Source organism: Henckelia pumila, chromosome 3 (genome assembly GCF_033568475.1).
Source record: "Henckelia pumila isolate YLH828 chromosome 3, ASM3356847v2, whole genome shotgun sequence".
NCBI lineage: Eukaryota > Viridiplantae > Streptophyta > Magnoliopsida > Lamiales > Gesneriaceae > Henckelia > Henckelia pumila.
In genome coordinates, this window is record NC_133122.1 from 146696537 (window position 1) to 146716809 (window position 20273).

The 20273-nt window shown below is 34.6% G+C and overlaps 1 protein-coding gene across 1 annotated transcript; it reads left to right on the forward strand.

Moving 5' to 3' along the window:
* The first annotated feature begins 13179 nt into the window (after window positions 1–13179).
* LOC140887082 (serine carboxypeptidase 24-like) lies at window positions 13180–20012 on the forward strand. Its single transcript, XM_073294109.1, has 9 exons — window positions 13180–13792; window positions 17419–17526; window positions 17720–17815; window positions 17947–18039; window positions 18131–18216; window positions 18366–18775; window positions 18881–18976; window positions 19095–19200; window positions 19648–20012. Exons 1-9 carry the CDS (start codon window positions 13522–13524, stop codon window positions 19789–19791), a joined length of 1410 nt encoding a protein of 469 aa, XP_073150210.1. The 5' UTR covers window positions 13180–13521; the 3' UTR covers window positions 19792–20012.
* The last annotated feature ends 261 nt before the right edge of the window (window positions 20013–20273 follow it).

Consider the following 20273-nt stretch of genomic DNA (forward strand, 5'->3'; position numbering starts at 1 on the left):
ATAAAAAGAAAGATTTGATCTTTATTTCAATCTACAAATATAAGGTAACAAAGATATGAGAAATATAAGATATTATCATAATATCTCAAATCTAATCAATTTAGGAAATAAATCAATTGATACTTGAAGTCCAAGAAAAGAAAAATATGTTAAATAATCTTTTTAATTTAGAGAGAATATTTGCAAGGAAATAAATATTCCCTTCAATCTCTCACTTTTTGCCTTTCTGGACAAACACACATTTAGTTCACACAAAACAACTACCCTTTACTCAAAACTCCTCCTGAATATAAGAATCAAGTCTCCCCCTCAATCTAAGTAGAGGTGTTGGGTAAGATGTTGACAACATCTTTGCACAACACTTATCATCAACAAACTTAGAGAATAAAACAATAACTTGAAAAACACATCAGAGAGAAAAAAAAAAACTTTGATTAAGATCAAAACAGGAGCACATTAAAAACTAACACAACAAACTTAAAAAATAAAAGAAATAAAGAAACTAGAACTGGTTGTTGGAAGACTCTCCTTCATCATCAGCAACAGCATCCTCAGTTCCTGCAGATTCACCTTCAACATCATATACTCCCATTTTTTGTCCAAAAGAGGGACAAACTCCGAGCAGACTTTCATAATGAGCTTTCAAAACCTCATAATAGGCAATGTTCGGCTTTAGCTTGACTAATATTCTGCTCAATATGGAGTAATTGAGCTCGAATGAATGTGGTGTCAACTGTCTGAGATGAAGATAGGGCAACAAACAGGGCAGTGGCAAGGGGCGGTGTAGGCAACATCTGCCACAATATCCTCAGCAACATTTGTTTCGGACCAAGGAAGATCTATCTTTCTGTTTCCTAAATTTAAGCAGAGTTAGGGCTATCTTCAAATCTTCACCCGCTTCAGTTAAGCTTTCATCTTAATCTTTTTCAATGCCTTGACTCACCATCATGGGATAAATCAGAGATGGATAAGGGAGCTTGAAAGTGACTTGTATACAGTCAGCAAAGTCCATGACCGTGTCAAATACAAATCGGCCAAATTAAAGGCTGATCATGTACCAATAGCATACAAAAAATGTGCCCGATGTTTTGTGACAATGGTGGAGTTTCTGGTTCACGGCAGTTTAATGCAGAACAGAGTAAAGAGATGTAAGCTTAGCCGCAGACATCTTCTGTGGGTGAGCTGGAAATTTTGTAACAAAACCACCAGTGATAATCGAAGTCATCACATCTAGTGTACACAGCTCAGCAGCATCGACATTGGGAGACTGAAAGAACCCATTTATCACAGAAGGGCTAAATTCAAAAATCTATCCCCTCACATACACCTTCCCATACTTAGCGTACCTTGGATCCTTCACAGCATCATTCAGATTTCATTAAAATTCCAAGACCAGAGGTCTATAGTAAGGAGTAGCGTATGTTACAGCAGCAAGAATATTTCTCATTTTGAAAAAATTTACCATATTTTGCTCTTCATATGCCGCCAAATCAATGTTGTGGTCCTCATAGAAGTCGCGATTGGCATAGTGTTGCCAATCATTAGCAACATTCTCAGAATAGAAGGAGGAAGCTTATATTGTAGTCTTCAGCCAAAGCAGCATCCAAGGTGTTGTCAGGAGTGTCGGTAGCACCTTCAGAAACATCTTTCTCAGAACCACTCTCATATTCAAAGGACTCACCCTCGAGATATTTCTCAGCATCAGAAGCTTCACTCGATTTAGAGCTGGAAGTATCAGATTGGTGTGGATGATTTTCAGCATATTCCTGCATCATCTCCTCGTTGGGTTCATCTTCTGAGATAGAAAGAGTAGCAGTAGAAGTTTGTCCTTAGCTTGCTTCATCTTAGCCATGAACTTGGCTATGGATACTTCCTCATCATCATAGAATGCTAGAGGAGTGGTAGTAGCAGATGGTTCAGGAACATAAATAGATGCAGAGGCATATTTATCAACAGCAGTAGGAGAGGCAGTTTGAGTCTCTGTGGAAGAAGACTCACCATTAGACGAGGAATCATCAAATAATTCACTCTCAGCAGCAAATGGTACTGGAATCGCAGGAAATTTGTGCAGCAGCAGTTTCTGTTGTTTTCTTTGTACGAGCTTTCACTACAAATTCTTGATCGGCACTATCATCCCCTAAAGTATACTCGGTATCAATCAAAGAGGGACGGGATTACTGGCCCTTACCACGAAAATGCTTGGAGGTAGTACAATCTGGGTTATAACCAGCTTGACTTTTGGAGCGGCGAGTCAAGAGTTTCGCGGGAAATACCTTGTTCAGAGTAGAAAGGTCTGGCAAATTCTCCACGTCTAACTCATTACCAGGCTCTCCTGGAGCAATGGAGTCCAGGGGCACAAGTTCTTCAGGAATGGGAACAAGAGCCCGCTCGATCACAGGGTGTGATGGAGAAGATGTTGGCACATCCTTCTCAACATCTGGCTTGTAACTCATCTCCGAGCGAATATCGTGAGAATCAAATTGATTTTTTGTCATCAAACATGCGAGATAGAAACAGAGAAAATATTAGGGCAAGAGAAAAACAGAGGCGACAAGCGATCAGAGGGAAAACGAAGAGCATAAGGGGAAATACTAAATTCCAAAAATAGAGATACACTTAATATATACTATAATACACCTTCTCTCCTAATGACAATCGAATTGATCGTCCCCTCTCAACGGTAAATTTAATCCCAAAAGCACACGAGAACAACACACTCTATGATCTTTGATCTTCAAGTGTTTTCCAAATCTTCAAGGCAATCAAGTAAACCCGACCAACATGTACTTCAGAAGATCTCCAGAATTCTCTCAAGTTACACGCACAAAAGTTCTCAGAAAATCTCACTTGACCGTCTATCTCTCTTAATTCTTGTACACTCATCTTTCATAAATATACGCAAAAGATTCATTCTCTTCTATCTTTCTTTGTAGGTGTGTGACTCTTATCAAAAGAAAGATTTGATCTTTATTTTAATCTAAAAAGATAAGGTAACAAAGATATGAGAAATATAAGATATTATCATAATATCTCAAACTCAAATCTAATCAATTAAGGAAATAAATCAATTGATACTTGAAGACCAAGAAAGGCAAAAAGATTTTAAATAATATTTTTAATTTAGAGAGGATATTTGCAAGGAAATAAATATTCCCTTCAGACATTATCAATCATATTTTCATCACAAATTAGATAGATCAAACAATTACGGATTTGATATATAATTTAGCTTAAGATTATATAAAAATTATTAGGCTATCAAGCTAATAATCAAACACACAGCCATAATAAATAAATTCAAACAACTATTGATTTTCAAACCAAAATCAACCAATGAAATGTATCAAAATATCACTACAAAAATAAAACTTCAAGATATCGTCTTCCTCAACCAAGAATTAAAACTTAGCAACGAAGAGCCATGAAATCTCAAGAAAAAATTGATGAAAAAAAAAGAATCTAAGAACAAAGGGAGATAAACCTAGCTTCCAAACACGTTCCATACTTTTGTAACGCCCGTAAATTCGTTAAGTAAATCTCGCGTGCATAACTAGGGAATTTAATGATTTAAAAATAAGTTAAAAATGAGTTAAATGATTTTTTATGTACTATTATGTGTATTATGTGATTTATTTGCATGTTTTAAATTTTATTTTAGAATTTAACCCGATATTATTAAATTTATGAATTTTTTTAGAAAATTTAATTTTCGATAACGTAAACGGAACCGTGGACGAACGAGATGAAGATTTTCGTGAGAATATCGTGAGAATCAAATTGATTTTTTGCCATCAAACATGCGAGATAGAAACAGAGAAAATATTAGGGCAAGAGAAAAACAGAGGCGACAAGCGATCAGAGGGAAAACGAAGAGCATAAGGGGAAATACTAAATTCCAAAAATAGAGATACACTCAATATATACTATAATACACCTTCTCTCCTAATGACAATCGAATTGATCGTCCCCTCTCAACAGTAACTTTAATCCCAAAAGCACACGAGAACAACTAAGGTTTTTACTAAGGTTTTCAAGAGCAATAATTTAGTATTTTAAGATTTTATTTTCAGAAAATAGGAGTTTTAATATATATATATATATATATATATGTGTGTGTGTGTGTGTGTGTGTGTTTAGAAGCCCGATTTTCATCAAAATAAGCCATTTTAGAGGCTTTTATTAGGATTTCAAAAGCACACAACTTATTTTTCCAAAAATTATAAGTTTTATCAGATTATTTAGTGGTCATAATAGTGTTTTATCTTGGCTTATTAATAGAATTAACTCGGCCCATTTTACACACAAACATATAGCAAGTTTGGCCCTCATTTCCTTCCTTACATCACGTTATCACCATTCAGCCGCCTCTTTCATTCATCAAACGTCACTCCCCTTCACTGCACACACACAACATGATCCCATTGAATATAAATCTAAGCTTTGACGTCCCGTTCGTCCCGGAGAGCGATCTACGCGTCGGTAACGTATATTCGAGCGTATATAACGCAAAGGCGCATCTCGAATCCATTCTTGATCACCATTTAAGTCATAATACACTTTTTTAAGAATGAATGATCATATTATGCATGTGCATGTGGTTTATAATGATAAATTTCATGGTTCATGCATGCCTCTCACGTTTTTGACATGTAGTTTGGATTTTGAGTGTTTTCTGACCCAGGGCAGTTCGAGGGGCTGTGCCACCGGTTTGGGGTCTGAGTCAGGGTCCCTAGGGTCGTGTTAGGGTGGCTGACTCGTGATAGTTGCTGGTTGAAGGTTGGAATCCAGTTGAGTCTAGGGAGGATCGCGCGCGGCTGCTTGGGGAAACTTGGAGTCGGGTGGTCCATGCAGGTGATGGTTAGAGCTGAGTCAGGTCTGGTTAGGACCGACAGGACCCTGGGTTGGTCTTGCCGGTGGGGCTCCGGCCAAGGGTGGCCGGAGCAAGGCGGCCGAAGGGCTGAGAGGAGGCTGCACACGAGAGGGGTAAAGGATCCCTTTTGAACAAAATGAAAATTCTTCGTCAATACAAACTTATTCGATTCAAATTCCAGCCTAAACCCATGTTTGACCAGTGATGACCTCGACACCAGATTTTTATTTATTTCAAGAACGTGTAGCACTTCAGCGAGAGTCACCTCCATTCCAGACGTCCAACTTTTCCTAACCTCACAATGTCAGATGTAGCAGAGTTTCCCATAAATAATTTTCTCCCAGAAGTCGGAGCATATGTGAAAAAAAATCTCTTTATCGGAGCATATGTGGCTGGTAGCACCCGCATTAACCCACCACTCATTAGGGTTGACCACCATCTTCGTTTCAAACACAACTATGGTTAAATCCAAATATGATATATCAAATGGTACTGACATTTCTTGAGCCACATTGGCTTGTTGTTTTTATTTCTTTTGAAGCCTGCAATCTTTTGATTTATAATTTGGTTTTCCGCAATTGTAGCAACATCCTTGAAACTTCTTCTTTTTGTTTGATTGATATTTTTTTTTCCCAGCCACGAACTTCCTCTTCTTTCACCTATTGTTAATTGACTCCAAAATATTCACTTTGCTGCTAACTTCTTGTTGCTTTTCTCGGTGTTTCGATTGTCCTCTTCTATCCTTAATCTCACAATTAGATCCTCCATCCCCATCTCCTTTCTCTTGTGCTTCAGATAGTTCTTGAAGTCCTTCCACAATGAAGGGAGTTTCTCAATTAGCGCAACAACTTGGAAGGACTCATGACTCATCCCCTCCGAATGAATTTCGTGCAGTAGTACTTGTATTTCCTGCACTTGACTCACTACGAATTTGGAGTCTACTATCTTGAAATCTAGAAAGCGTCCTACGATGAACTTTTTAAGACCAACGTCCTCCGCTTTTTACTTATTTTCAAGCATCTTCCAAAGTTCCTTTGCGGTTTTAACTTGACAATACACATTGTACAATGCATTTTCAAGTCCATTGAGTATGTAGTTTTTGCATAGGAAGTCGCTTTGATTCCATGCATCAATCGCTGCCCTCCTATGAGGATCGACCTCGTCTTTAGAAATGCTTGGAGGATCTTCCTTAAGAAACCTTTCCAAACTCAAGGTTGTGAGATAGAAAAACATTTTCTGCTGCCAACGTTTGAATTTTGTGCCACTGAACTTTTTCGGTTTCTCCCCATGCATCGCAGAAACATTGGTTGGTGATGTTGTAGTCATCTTCAATGATCGAAAAACTTCTTAAGCTTGTAGATATAAATGTGTGGTATTAGGATTGCTTTGAAGATGGCAGAAAACATAAACTAATTGGAATTGTTGATGCTCGTGTTGAACACGAAGTCCTTAAGAAGTTTTTGCCCCACTTTTGGCGCTGACAGAATTTGGCAAACTTCTCCCAAGATACAACAACAACAAACTTGTGATAATAGCAAAATAAATCACAATTTCAACAACCAGAAATGATATGAACTCTCTTTTCAAAAAAAACAGAAGAATATGAATGCAGATGGTTTTGCAGATGAAAACTGAATGAATAAACAAATCAACTTTAATCCGATATTTAAAGTTGTTTTCATGTTGGGACATATTGTTTCATCATGTGGTACAAATTTTGATCCAACAAACTGATCATAACCACCCAAGAAAGTAAAAAAAAAAACATCAGTAAACTCGAAAAAAACCTGCACTTTCGTGAAAAAGTGTCTCTGGCGCCTAGGCGCCACTTTCCCGGCGCTTGGGAAATTTCTCAGGCAGGGGCGCAATACAAGGCGCCCCTGCGCCACCCCAAGAGACTAGGCTCCATTTTCAGGCGCATAGGCGAGCAGGGCCGGTGCAAGGGCGCAAATTTTGGCGTCCCTGCGTCACAAATTATTTGTTTTTCTTCTTTTTCCTTTATTTTTCTTTTTCTGGGCTTCTCATTGCTTAATTTCAATTTATTAAGCACAAATTGGCGCCCCTGCACCACAAATGTTTTGTTTTTCTTCTTTTTTCCTTTGAATTTTTTTGAGCTTCTCATTACTTAATTTCAATTAATTAAACACAAACAAAATTTCCAATAGAAATATACATAGAATAATGAAAGTAATTAAAGGAGTGTCCTAGAGGGCTCTAGGAAGAACTTCCAGATAGGGGTGGAAAAAATTCATGAAATCTCGAACCTTCCTGAATCTCATCTCATTTCCGTCCTGAAAAAATACGAACCCGACATTTTTGAGATTTTTCCTATCCCGATTAATATCGAGAGAGGAATCGGAAATAAGACTTTATCCTGACGGGATTTTTGACCCGTTCCGAAATAATATTATAATATATTTTATTGATAATATTATTAATAAATTGAGCCAAATATTATTGGATTTCAACCCATATAACAATTAATTGTGGACTTAATTCGCATAATTGTTTATTGTTAGAACGATCGAATTGTAGAATCATGAAATGACATTTTATTTTTTTGTATTTTTTTAAAAATAAATTAATAATTTAACTCAATCATATTATAGTTATTTAATTAGAATAAATATGTCGAATAAGAGATATAATTTGACATCTATTTAAAAAAATTTATCTAGTAATTTATATACGAATATTTTATTAATAATATATTATCCGATGCACAATATGATATTCTTCTCTTGAAAAAACTTTGGAGCATTATCCCGAATGTTTTAATATTATATGTTTTAAGTTGAATATTTATTTTTTATTTAGAAATAAGTTTCTAAATAGTATTTTTTAAAAAATAAAATTATCACTTTTTTAACGAAATCTTGAATATGTAAAAAAAATTCGGGATTTCCTGTAGTAACCAGATCTCCTGATTAAGATAATCAATTGACTAAACATGTTTAAAGGGTTAAGACATGATTACATGATCCTTAATTGGATTTAAGAAGTTGAAAATCGAATTCAAAACAATTGAAAATGGTTCCAAGGGTTCTTGTGTTGGGACAATTTGGAAGCTTTGGAGAGTAGTTCAGAAACACCGAACTTGATCGGAAGCCATGTTAGAATATCGGATGTACCGAGTAGTTTGGAAGCTCCAAATATTCTTGCAGTCACACAGGGTATGAGTTTTGATTGGTGATTGGACTTCATTGAGTTCGGAAGGTCCGAACTGTGTCGACAGCAGTGTATTGTCCAATCAGAAATACACGTTCGGCAGGGGGAGTTCAGAAGGAAAATTGGAAGTTCCGAAGTACGTTTGAAAGCTCCGAACATGATATCAAATGTTCCGATCGTGGTCTATAAGGCAGCCATTTCCCTCACACCTTTCTCAAGTTTCCCTCTCGTCTCTAGTTAGTTCAAAGGGTTTAAGGCGTCGTATTCAAGGGTTAGGCGATGACGAAGCGCTACCGGGATCGTAACAATGTTGTGCCTTGAGTTTAGGACAATCATCATCAAAGGACTGACTACGAATGCAGGTATATTGTCGGACTCTAGGATGCTCAATCACCAATCAAAACTCATACCCTGTGTGACTTCAAGAAGATTTGGAGCTTCCGATCTGCAGTTTGGAGCTTCCGATATCGTATACATTTGATTATAGGCTTGGATTCTAGGATGTTCATCTTGACTTGACCTATAGAGGTACGTAAGTACTGACTGAGATATCCAGCTGGTATGAATTTTTATGTGCTGCATTTTATCTGTCATGATATGCATGTATTTACTGTTCATATGGCGCGTGATCATTTATCACTTTAAGCCGTATCTCTTTCGAGATAGTCATAGTTAGTTGCGCCGCTCAGCCCTATATTGTGGACGATTGTACGTCATGAGTCACATGGCCGACGAGCACGAAGGGATGTGATGTTTACAGGATGTTTTTCCAATCCACATCCGGTTTTAAGCTAGAAGTCTAGAGGGGTAATTTTGAGTGACACTAGACTCCTTGGCGCCTTCAATCTGAGCATGAGTTATTGCTGATCTAGTTACCCGGTCCACGTCATTTTGCATGCACATATAGGTTTATATACTCGTATTTATTGTACTGGGTGTTAGCGCTCACGTCCCTGTGTTTTTATATTAGACACCCCATTCCGTGGGGCAGGCCTCTGGTTGGATGACGCAGGCAGGAATGAGCCCTGAGGCGAGCAGCAGCGCCGTTGAGATTCTCGGCTTTCTAGTTTAGTAGATGTTATTTTTGGTTGGGTTTAATACACTGTTATTTGATTTGGTTGTAACATAAACAACATTTTAGACTGTTATTTCAATTTGGGATCGTACTCTGTTTTCCGCTGATTTATCTGATTATTTTCATTTAAGATTTAATTGCATGCGTAAGGATTGTTTAGTAGGTGATTCCGATGCGAGTCGCTACATTTCCCCTCTCTGCCCAACGGGATCTCGAATATTCGGGTTCCGAAATGCGTCGGGAACGAGATCGGAAGAAAAAAAGTTTTTAGATTCTTTTCGCGACGGTTGGGTAGGAGGGTTACGAGACGAGTTTTGACCCTATTCCACCCCTATTTCTAGAATCCTAGCTAGATGGCGGAAGCAATAATTAGTGTCTGAAAGTCATTAAAAGAGTGTTTTGGAGAGCTCCAAAAAGCACTTCCAAAATCATAGCTAGATGGTTGTAAGTGCTTGAGTTGTTTATGAATACCGACTTCTCTTCAATTTATGTAAGTTTTAACAAAGCTAGAAATAAGATTGTGATTTTTTTTTCTGCTCCTGTCTTTTTAATGGTTTAAAGTTAATTAAAATTTGGCATTTGTATCTTTTAAAAAATTTATCATGTTCCACGTGCAATTGCTCTCATTTTTTCAAATTTTTATAAATATTTTTTCAGATTTTTAAAATGTTAAAAAATTTATTTACATATGTGTTTTTAAGAGTTTCGAATAAAATTCATAACATTTCAATCATATTTATCACAAGCAATTATTTTTTAAAAAAGTTTTATTTTTGGTTATTTTTTATGATTTGAATTTTCATTTTTTAAACATATTTTGTGTATTTATACAATTTTTTCATTTGTTTTTGACTAATCGTATTGACACTCTCAAGCATTCATGTTATTAAATTTAAATTAATTTTGATATAAAATATTCAAAATGTATAAATACATTGTCGACGTTCCGGTAACAAAATTTAGATATAATTAAAATGATAAAATTGTTATATAGGTTAAATATATTATGGTCATTTTAATAAAAATTAATCTTGAATCAATTTTTTCTCAAACATTCAAAATTTAGTTTATAATATCTTTAGATTTTTATATCTAAACTTTCTGCTTTTACTTCTCAAGCATTTCAAAATAATTTCTAAAAATCACTTATAACAAGCAAAAGTTCTTTACCCCACTACGTACGAGCCTAGCAACAATGCATGTTAATTTGGGTCTAAAAATTAATAGCTAATTTGTTTTAAAATGTGTTTAAAGTTACATGGGTTTTAAATACCCATCTTTAGATGAGACTTTTGGTTTTGGGGCACCAAAGACTGAAGAGGCGCTTACAAAAGTTGTTTTATGTGGGGGGAAAAAAGTAACTAAAAATATAAGATTTAACAAATAGTTTTCAGCTGGCCCTTTGGCAATGATGGGAAAACAAAATATAATATTTATGAGTAGATGAGATACTAGCATATGAGTAATATTCAAATCATGCATCCAATGGTTCGTATTTTTACACATATGTATAATTAATTATATATTCTTGACGTGACAAATCATAAGACATTAGATATATTATTGAAATATTACCCATATCTTAGGTTGAAATCTATCAAATATAGTAATCCATGCTTACATGCACGTGAGGACTACTTTGCAGCTTGCGATAACTTTTTTTTATTATTATTATTTAAATATTATGATTTAATTATTATTTTATTTAGATACAATCATAAAATAAAACGTAGAAGACGATGGAAACAGTATCTCTAATATTTCGGAAAATATCTTCCCAATTTGATTAGACTTCATAACCAATATATGTTACTTTAATTAATTCCAACTTTATACTAATTTTTTAGTGGTTCTTTTAATTTTTCAAAAAAAAAAATGATCCCCAACATCCTTGTTAGTAATTATTCAAATCGTTAATATAATTTTTACATAACTGAATATTTATCATTTTATCAAAATAATAATAGGATCGTGTTTCAATCGTTATTTGACCTTATTTGCAAGCAGCTTGCTCAATGGAGACTATTATATTCATATATTTTATTAGAAAATTTAAATTATTGTCTGCCATTTTATTTTTCAAGATGGAAATTAAATTGGCAGTCTATATATATACTTCAAAAAGTACATAATATTAATTTTAGATTTTTTTTTTGAGAAACCGAACTTTATCCACAAGTGACTTGAAATCGAAATTATAAAGTAATACGACTGATGCAAAACACGCCTATACGTAACCATCTGTACATTCTTGGTCAACATGCCAGCAGTGCTAGTTCGTGCAAGAAAGCTTATAAATCAAGTATATATAATATTATATTATGGTGCCTTCAAAAAGGTATAAAATGTTGTGTTTCTTACTCAAAAATTATATGTGGCTACAAGTTACAGTTATCATAATTGACTAAGATAGTATCCGTGATGGCATTCTTTGTTCATATGCACACACGTATATACATATGTGTGTATAAAATTGGGTTCCATTTATCGAATAATATTAAATATCATAATGAGCGCGATCGTAGTGTGAAATGTTACATCAGTTATTAAATTTTCGAGTCTCGAGAAATGTGTGATATAAAATATTTTCACAATGTTCACATGCACATTTGTAATACTCATGAGATACCAACTAGAGTCAATCAAATTATCAAAATTATATATTTAAAAAAAATATCAAAATTATATATGTATATATATATATATAATTATATATAATTTTAATAAAAACGTTATGAGAAAAAAGAACTGAAGTCATAGCTCCTACTCGTTCAACCCAATCCTTTTGCAAATCAATAATGTCGATATAAAAATGTATTTACTTACCAATCTAGGGAACTATTTTGACAACTAGACTCTTTAATGCGTGACAATTATTTCAATATTTGAAGCATCCTATAATTAGTTGAGAATCAGGATTAATTGATATATCAATAATGTATGAGATAGAATTTGTGTAATCTCACGCATAATTGGAAGGAAATTTAAGCTTCTGATCTAGATTAAGACCTACCTAATGAATTGTTATCATGAATTAATTACTCATATTCGCACTGTCTGTGGAAAGTAACGTGATGCCAAAACGGTTATAATCATATTAATTGCATTCAAAAATCTATATAGTCTAGTCTACACTTTAGGAGCCTACACAATAAAACGGATTGAATAATTACTCCACAATTATATGTTGCATATAAATACAAAAAGTAAAATGTTTAGACATACAAAACATTACATCAATAATAGTCTATCATAAAAAAAAAACCATCAAGAATAGCCTCTTACGTGCTCTAAGGAGGTGTCTAAGTTGGTGAACACTTGACCAGAGGTTAGGAGTTCGATTCCTCCTACCAACACCTTTTTGGACTAGCATGTCGCACAGAGCTTGTCTAGTGCGATTTACCTCATTGTAGACTATTGTGTTAGTTCGGAGACAAAATAGATCGATATCACACTAGTTTCTGTGTAAATCAATTAGTACTCTTAGGTACTGTTTGGTTCGTGTGATATGATAAATAATATCTGGATAAATAATAAGATGTAATAAAAAATAAATAAAAAATGATAGTTAATAAAATAATTGATTTGATTGATAAATTATAGTTGATTTGATTTGATTTTGATTTGATTGATTAAATTTTATATAAGAAAGATAAATTACTATTTTGTCCTTTTAAAAATAAATAAAATATGAATAATATTATTTATAAGAGTAATATAGTAATTTAAATTTAATGATTTGATTGATATAAGATAAATGATTAATGATTTGACTGATGTAAAATAAATAATTAATATATAGATAAATAATATGATGAGAAGAACGAGTGATTGGATATGATAAGTTATACATTAACTATTTATACTTGAGCCAAAGAGTTCCTTACTGATTGATATGTGGGATGAGAGTTTTATCGAATTCCAATGATCGTAAAACTTGAACCAAACAAGAGATGACATAAAGACACTGAATTTCATCGATGATACCCGAACGATGAGCGGTGAGTATTATTTTTTAAGGCATGGATGATATATTCAAAGTAGTGACCCCAAATGTCCAGCTACCAAACTCTATATAGATGACAAATGCACGTAATATTCATATCATAACAATAAATGATTAGGGACGAAAAGGCAAAGCCCCTTAATTCATGAGTAGTCTCCTATATATTAGTGTGCACAATGCATTGGACCACAGTACACTGAAACCCATTTTTATAAGCTCACCCAAATTCCCATATATATCATCTCTCTCTCACGCGCGCGAATCGGAAGGTCCACAACTCTGACCGCCGAATTAATGCTCCAAGTTCAGAGACTTCAATACACAGCCCATCATTGTTGCATCATCAATTTGTAGTTGAAATCCCTTGTGAATCTGTTTCGAACGAAGATCGATCGCTTACTCATGGGTTCGCGGAGATTCATTCTCATTCTCCTCTCGCTCTCTGCGTTTCTGATGATCAGCGCCGCGGAGGCGGCGGCGGTCACGGAGGAGGAGGAGCGGCAGCGGGAGTTGGACCGCGTGACGGGGCTGCCGGGGCAGCCGCCGGTGAAGTTCGCGCAATTCTCCGGGTACGTTACCGTGAACGAAAGGGAGGGACGAGCACTATTTTATTGGCTGACGGAGGCTACCGATCACGCGCACCAGAAGCCTCTTGTTCTTTGGCTCAATGGAGGTAAGTACTGCTAATTTATTTTAAATATGTATGTATGTATAATGGTGATTGATAATATATATACATATATTAATTATGGTTGTATTGGCGTTATTATGAAAATAATTCAGCTGCTAAAGAAGGAGACAATTATGATTAATTTTTGACATATAAAATAACATATAATAAATGATGCTAAATCTTGGCTTAAGAATGTATTAAAATGTAGAACACGAATAATCAAATATTTGTATTTTGAATATGTCGATGTCATTTACGTGCATGTATGGTGAAAATATTCAATGTGTACCCATACTACTTGAAAAAATTTGATTTGTCTTTATTTATATATAATGTACCCATTGTTCAACGCTTTCAATTTTCCATAGTACATATTAATTATTTTAGAGGGGAAAAATATCACTCACGAGAATTGAGTAGGGGTCATCAATTCAAATGTAGTTTTTTTTTTTTTTTAGACGAAAGCGGCTGTTATTACCAGTTTCAAACTCGAGATATCGTAATGAACTTAAAAATTATTTTTTTAAAAAAAGAATTTTATTTTTAAAAAGTATAAATAAATATCAAAATAAAATAGAAGTCCAATCCAGTGTAATTAAACGAGAAGGGCCAGGCATGTTAAATGAGTGCTGTTGCATTGCTTGTGTCAGCAAACTTCAAAAGTCACCTTCCATGAGTGACCTACTTCCTGTTATCGCCCATGATATATATTATATACCATCCCCACCATGATCTACCCCCCGCCCACGTTATCAAACCCCAGCACCCCCTCGCTAAAATGCGCCTGCACCTGCTACCGTCACACCCTAGAAAGCTCTCACTCTTTTTCTTACATTGCATTAATGCACGAAAGGAATTACCGTCACACAATATATAGTATTCTTTGGTGTAGAAAGTTTTTCTTTATTTTTTTTTAAAGATTATATGGTTGCATTGGAAAGAAACTACACAAAGAAAGAAACAAAAAAAAAGAAGCCCTTTTGGGAACTTTTGAAATGGTAGAATGTTGCATAATTCTGTGCTGTATGTTCTGTGGCAAATTGCACTAAAATGCTGGAGAAAAGGGCTGTGGCTTTGTGTCTGGACCTTTTTGTTTAACTAGTTTGCATGTGGTGGAATGGAATATATTTTTGGCTTTATGTATGCAACCATGTTTCAATTCTGTTGTCCATTTACTTTTTCCCTCTTAATGCCAACAAAACGAAGCGTGAGCGAATAAGTTCAACATAATTGAAATGCTGCATGCATATAAAATTAAAAATAATCAACACTTCTATGTCATTTTGGTAAAATCCATATTTCTATATGTGAAGGTTTCATTATATGTATTCAAATAAGAGATTCGTCTTACGAAGCTGACATTTGACTGCATCACAAAAGTGTTTGCGTTTTGTTTTTATATTTTTAATGCATGTGCCCGAGTAATGAAGTCTAGTAACTTTCTAACCGTGCCTTTTAACAAATCATACCCACAGGATATCCCATTTTCCCACCACCACTTACCTAAATAAGATAAAACAGTTCATTTTGTAAAGCTTAGTTTCTAGTGTCAATGAATATACACTATTTTAGCCTACTTTGTAATCATAATTATAAGTAAAGTTATTTAATCTATCGATAATCAATCAAACATTTTCACAGTTTGTTCATGTCACCGAAATCATTACAGCGAGTGGTGTTTCATCATATGAGGCACATTTGATTAGTGCTCTCCGAGTTTGGTTTGTGTTGCATATGCAAGTATTTTAAAAAAATATTAGCATTAGAATAAGTTGAACGTTCATCAATAATTTTGACTAGCTACTTTGTTTCATATCTCCAACATTTGAACAAAAAATATTCATTACAGTTGTTTCTAATTGTCCCATGACAACTGTTAACCAATAAAAAATTTGATTAATTTCTTTCTCTAATGTTTAATAATCATCCACAATCTTGTTTCTCTCCATGTACAAAATTTGTTATAGCTCATTTTTAGATTTTTTATGAGACAGTCTCATAAATTCATCAGATCGATTTGACTCAAATCTACAATAAAAAATATATATATAAATTTTGAATTCACAAAATTAACTCATGAAATTGCTTCCAGTTTTTCGTTTGTCTTTATAATTTATTTGAGGGCTGCTGCGTTGACAGAGAGTTCAGGTAGAACCTAGAATTCCACAAAGAGTAAAAGTTGGATAAGTTGCGAACTTCTAAACAATATATGATGATTCCAAGTCACGCGGCCTAACAGTAAGAAAAACATTATGGGTACGGCAAGCCTTTGACCCACTCCTCCCTCCGCAACACAATCATTACATCATAGTTTTCAGTAAAATCCTGATCAAGTTTAACAAGTAAAGTACTACTATGTGTGCTATTGTTTGGTTTGATAATATTATTTATGTATAATTTATCTTAATTAATTTCGTTTTATTTTTGTCATATTATTTATTTATTTATTTATTAATTAATAATTTTATATTAATTAAATCAAATAAATTATAATCTATCCATCAAATCAAATAATGTATTAATTATTTTTTCTTATTTATTTTTAATTTACATTATATTGCTTATCTATCGATTACTTATCCTATCACTCAAACCAAACGGTGCATAGATAATCCCTAAATAATATATGATGTATCATTTCATGCTACGGATCAAACAGTCGAGCAAAACATTGGATGAAATCGAAATCTCACTGAAAATTCAAAAAAATTTATTATTATTCATTAATAGTAATAAACGGGTAGGTGAGGCAAAGAGGTAATTGAATGTGCCTCCTAAAAGGGTGTGTAACATTTACTTTCTTCAATATTGTAATATATTATCTGGAATTGGTTCCTATCCTGTACTGCTACCACCATTCACTTCTCTGCACACTCTACTGTCAAACGACTCCTTTGCTTCTCTATTTATGTGCATGCTCATTTGAACATGATAAGAGCAAAAGTGATATTATTATTTAAATTGAACATTAGAAATTTTAAAAAAACTATTTGGGATCGAAAATTCGAAATCCAAAACGTCAAGTGAAACAAATAACTGGATTTGAAATCCCGAGCTTCAAATCCAGTAATCCGCCAATACAATCTAAATAATGTAAATTAGTTGCTACCGACTACCATTGTCTCTCTCCTTTATGTCTTAGTTCTTATTTGTGTTTGTGTGGTTTAACTTGCAAGCGCCATTATGATTGTCCTTTCTTCGCAATATTGAGTGAACATGATCCTTAACTCCATTCACACATTTCATACTTTCATGTACATTTATTGAATGATACGCATAACCAACTTGCATTTTCTTGGACCACTTTAATTATTTCATTTTATTGAACTACACAAATCAACATAATCAGTGCACAAATAATTCATGACACCAACTGTAATGGTTTGTCTAACTAGTTGGTACTCCAAGAAAGTCATGGAGTTGTAAATCTACTCTATAATGCTCGTCGTCATGGCTCGCGACATGACCCCCATTGCCTTAAAAACTATCGGGTTTGGCTCAAAATTCGGCTATGATGAGTACTGAATATTGAACCGCAGACCATGTTTATCAAACAAAAGTTTATACTTTGCTCGAATTTCTGGAACACGTATCACAATGTTAACTATTGAAATTGGATTGTTCAGGACCTGGATGTTCATCTATTGCATATGGAGCATCTGAGGAGTTGGGACCGTTTCGAATCAACAAAACTGGTTCATCTCTCTATTTGAACGAATACTCTTGGAACAGAGGTACAAACACGTAAACCGATATTAAATTTAGGCACTTTTTATCGAAGATGTATCACTTCGAAAAGCTTAATGTTTCAAGTTTGTTATGTAAACTGATCAAAGCTTATAATAATCTTATACTGATAAGAACAATCAGAAATTCGTCTCGAACTCATATTTACATGCATGTTTTGCGAAATTTTTATGCTGGCAGTGGCAAATATTCTGTTTCTTGAGTCACCGGCTGGTGTTGGCTTCTCTTATACAAACACTAGCTCTAATCTAAAGGATTCTGGAGACAAAAGGACAGGTATATATATACTCGTTTCTTGTTTAATTTGTACAGATGAACCCGAACACGGATGCATGTTGTATGAAAATGACACAGCTAGAATCTTGCTAGAATGCAACTAATCATGGTTTTCCTGTTTTTCGTCACAGCTGAGGATGCTCTAGTTTTCCTCATTAAATGGCTGTCTAGATTTCCACAGTACAAACACCGAGATTTCTACATCTCTGGGGAGAGTTATGCAGGTACATCGATCGCCATGGCGTTCATCATATTAACGATGGTTCGTACTTTAGTTGTCGCTCATAATACTAACAAATTTTCCGCTTTCCACAGGGCACTATGTACCACAATTAGCACAGAGAATATACGATTATAACAAGAAATCTTCCCATCCAATCATCAATTTGAAAGGATTCATTGTAAGTTTCCTTTTACCATCTGAATAAATTCGACTTGTTTCTGTTTCATACAATGGCGGATCCAAGAATGTACTAGTTCCATCCCTACTTGCAAAACTATGCAGTGGTGCATAATCAGATATGTAAGAAACATGTATGTATATATGCAGGTTGGGAATGCTGTTACAGACAACTACTACGATAACATCGGGACAGTAACATATTGGTGGAGCCACTCCATGATATCAGATAAAACCTATAAATCAATCATGAAACTATGCGATTTTAAGTTGGTGAAAACATCACACAAATGCGACGACGCTTTGAATTATGCCATGAACCACGAATTTGGTGACATAGATCAGTATAGCATTTACACCCGGACGTGCAATTCGACAAATTCGTCGAACACAAATATTAGGAATACTCCAAGGCTCAAGAACACTCTTATACGCCAGAGATTTTCTGGGTACGACCCATGTTCCGAGAACTATGCTGAGAAGTATTATAACCGGCCAGATGTGCAGAAGGCCCTCCATGCAAACACCACGGGGATTAAATACAAATGGACTGCCTGCAGGTTTTTTACAAGCTCAATGTGTCTTACTTATCAAGTTCATGTTTAAGAAGCAACAAATTGAATTATAAAATATTTGATGGAATTTTTTACCCATCTATGTGACAGCGACGTGCTTTTACGGAACTGGAAGGACATGGATTTTTCAATGTTGCCAATCTACAGAAAACTAATCGCCGCGGGGCTCAGAATATGGGTGTTTAGGTACAAGTATATGCTAAAAATATGTGGTTTGCTCAATAGTACTTGTTGATGAACCTGTCACTAGTTTTGCCACTATATCAAACATCCTAAAAATCGGAACTTCTCATGTTTAATGTAGTGGGGACACAGATTCGGTGGTGCCTGTGACTGCGACTCGGTTTTCCTTGAGCCATCTTAATCTCAAGATCAAAACTCCATGGTATCCTTGGTATTCTGGCAATCAGGTAAGTTTTTTATCTGTTTCATAGATTATACAGCAGGAACCACATTGTAACTTTGATCCTCTAGCCCAGACGTGCTTGGCTCGTGTTGGATATAAGTTATATTAGTGACCAAGCATTAGTTCTTTTTACTAGTTAGCACTTGTATCTAAGTTGTATGTTAACTTAAAATTGTTAAGAAAGTGGCAAATGTGTATCTAAGTTGTATGTCCCCAACACTACCAGTTTCTTGCCTTTTGACAGCACTAAAATCTGCATTGTCCCAAAGGACATTCGTTTCGAAAGAAACTGCCATACAATGAACTATGTGCAATACCACATTTCACTTCAAATTAGGTGTTGAGCATGTACTAAGAATGTGGAACAGCCCGGGATGCGAGGCATCGACATTCGATACTAGCAAGGGATATCAATCACAGTCATTTTCAATAACTGCGGATTGTTTTACAGGTTGGGGGATGGACTGAAGTGTATGATGGGCTAACATTTGCCACAGTGAGAGGAGCAGGGCACGAGGTTCCGATGTTTGAACCTACGAGAGCTTTCATTCTTTTCCAGACATTCTTGTCTGGCAAGAACTTGCCAAAATCTTGAAGTGTTTGTGTCACAGAATATAGACCTTGGTTCTCATATTATAAGAAATAAAATAGAAAAGAAAAGAAAATTATTAGTATTAGACATAGGATAATCATTCAATTCCAATTGTATTTAAATTTATGAATTATTATATGCTATCAAGCTGAGTTGTACTTCAGTGAATTACTGTCATAATTCTTGTGTTACAAATGGAAAATATCTAAATTGGGTTTGTTTGGGTATGATTTTGTAACAAAATATGGGGATTTCTTAAACTCTTCTAAAACCAAATATAGGGGTAAATTTTATAATTTGGATTGACCCAAGTACCCAATCCTAAATCAAGTCTTCCAACCCATAAAAAAAAATGGGGCTGGTGATAAACTTTCTTTCAAAATTAAATTGCATGTTTTTTTTATGAATAAACATAATATGATTGAAATCTTTAGGTATCTCCATTAGTCATAAAAATAAAAATTGAGACCCAAAACAAAGGTCTT

Excerpts from the sequence above, each read along its gene's own strand:
- LOC140887082 (XM_073294109.1), top strand. The coding sequence starts at position 13,522 with ATGGGTTCGCGGAGATTCATTCTCATTCTCCTCTCGCTCTCTGCGTTT. Across the intron at positions 18,776-18,880 it reads TACAAATGGACTGCCTGCAG|CGACGTGCTTTTACGGAACT; the intron begins GTTTTTTACAAG and ends TCTATGTGACAG. Across the intron at positions 18,977-19,094 it reads CTCAGAATATGGGTGTTTAG|TGGGGACACAGATTCGGTGG; the intron begins GTACAAGTATAT and ends TGTTTAATGTAG.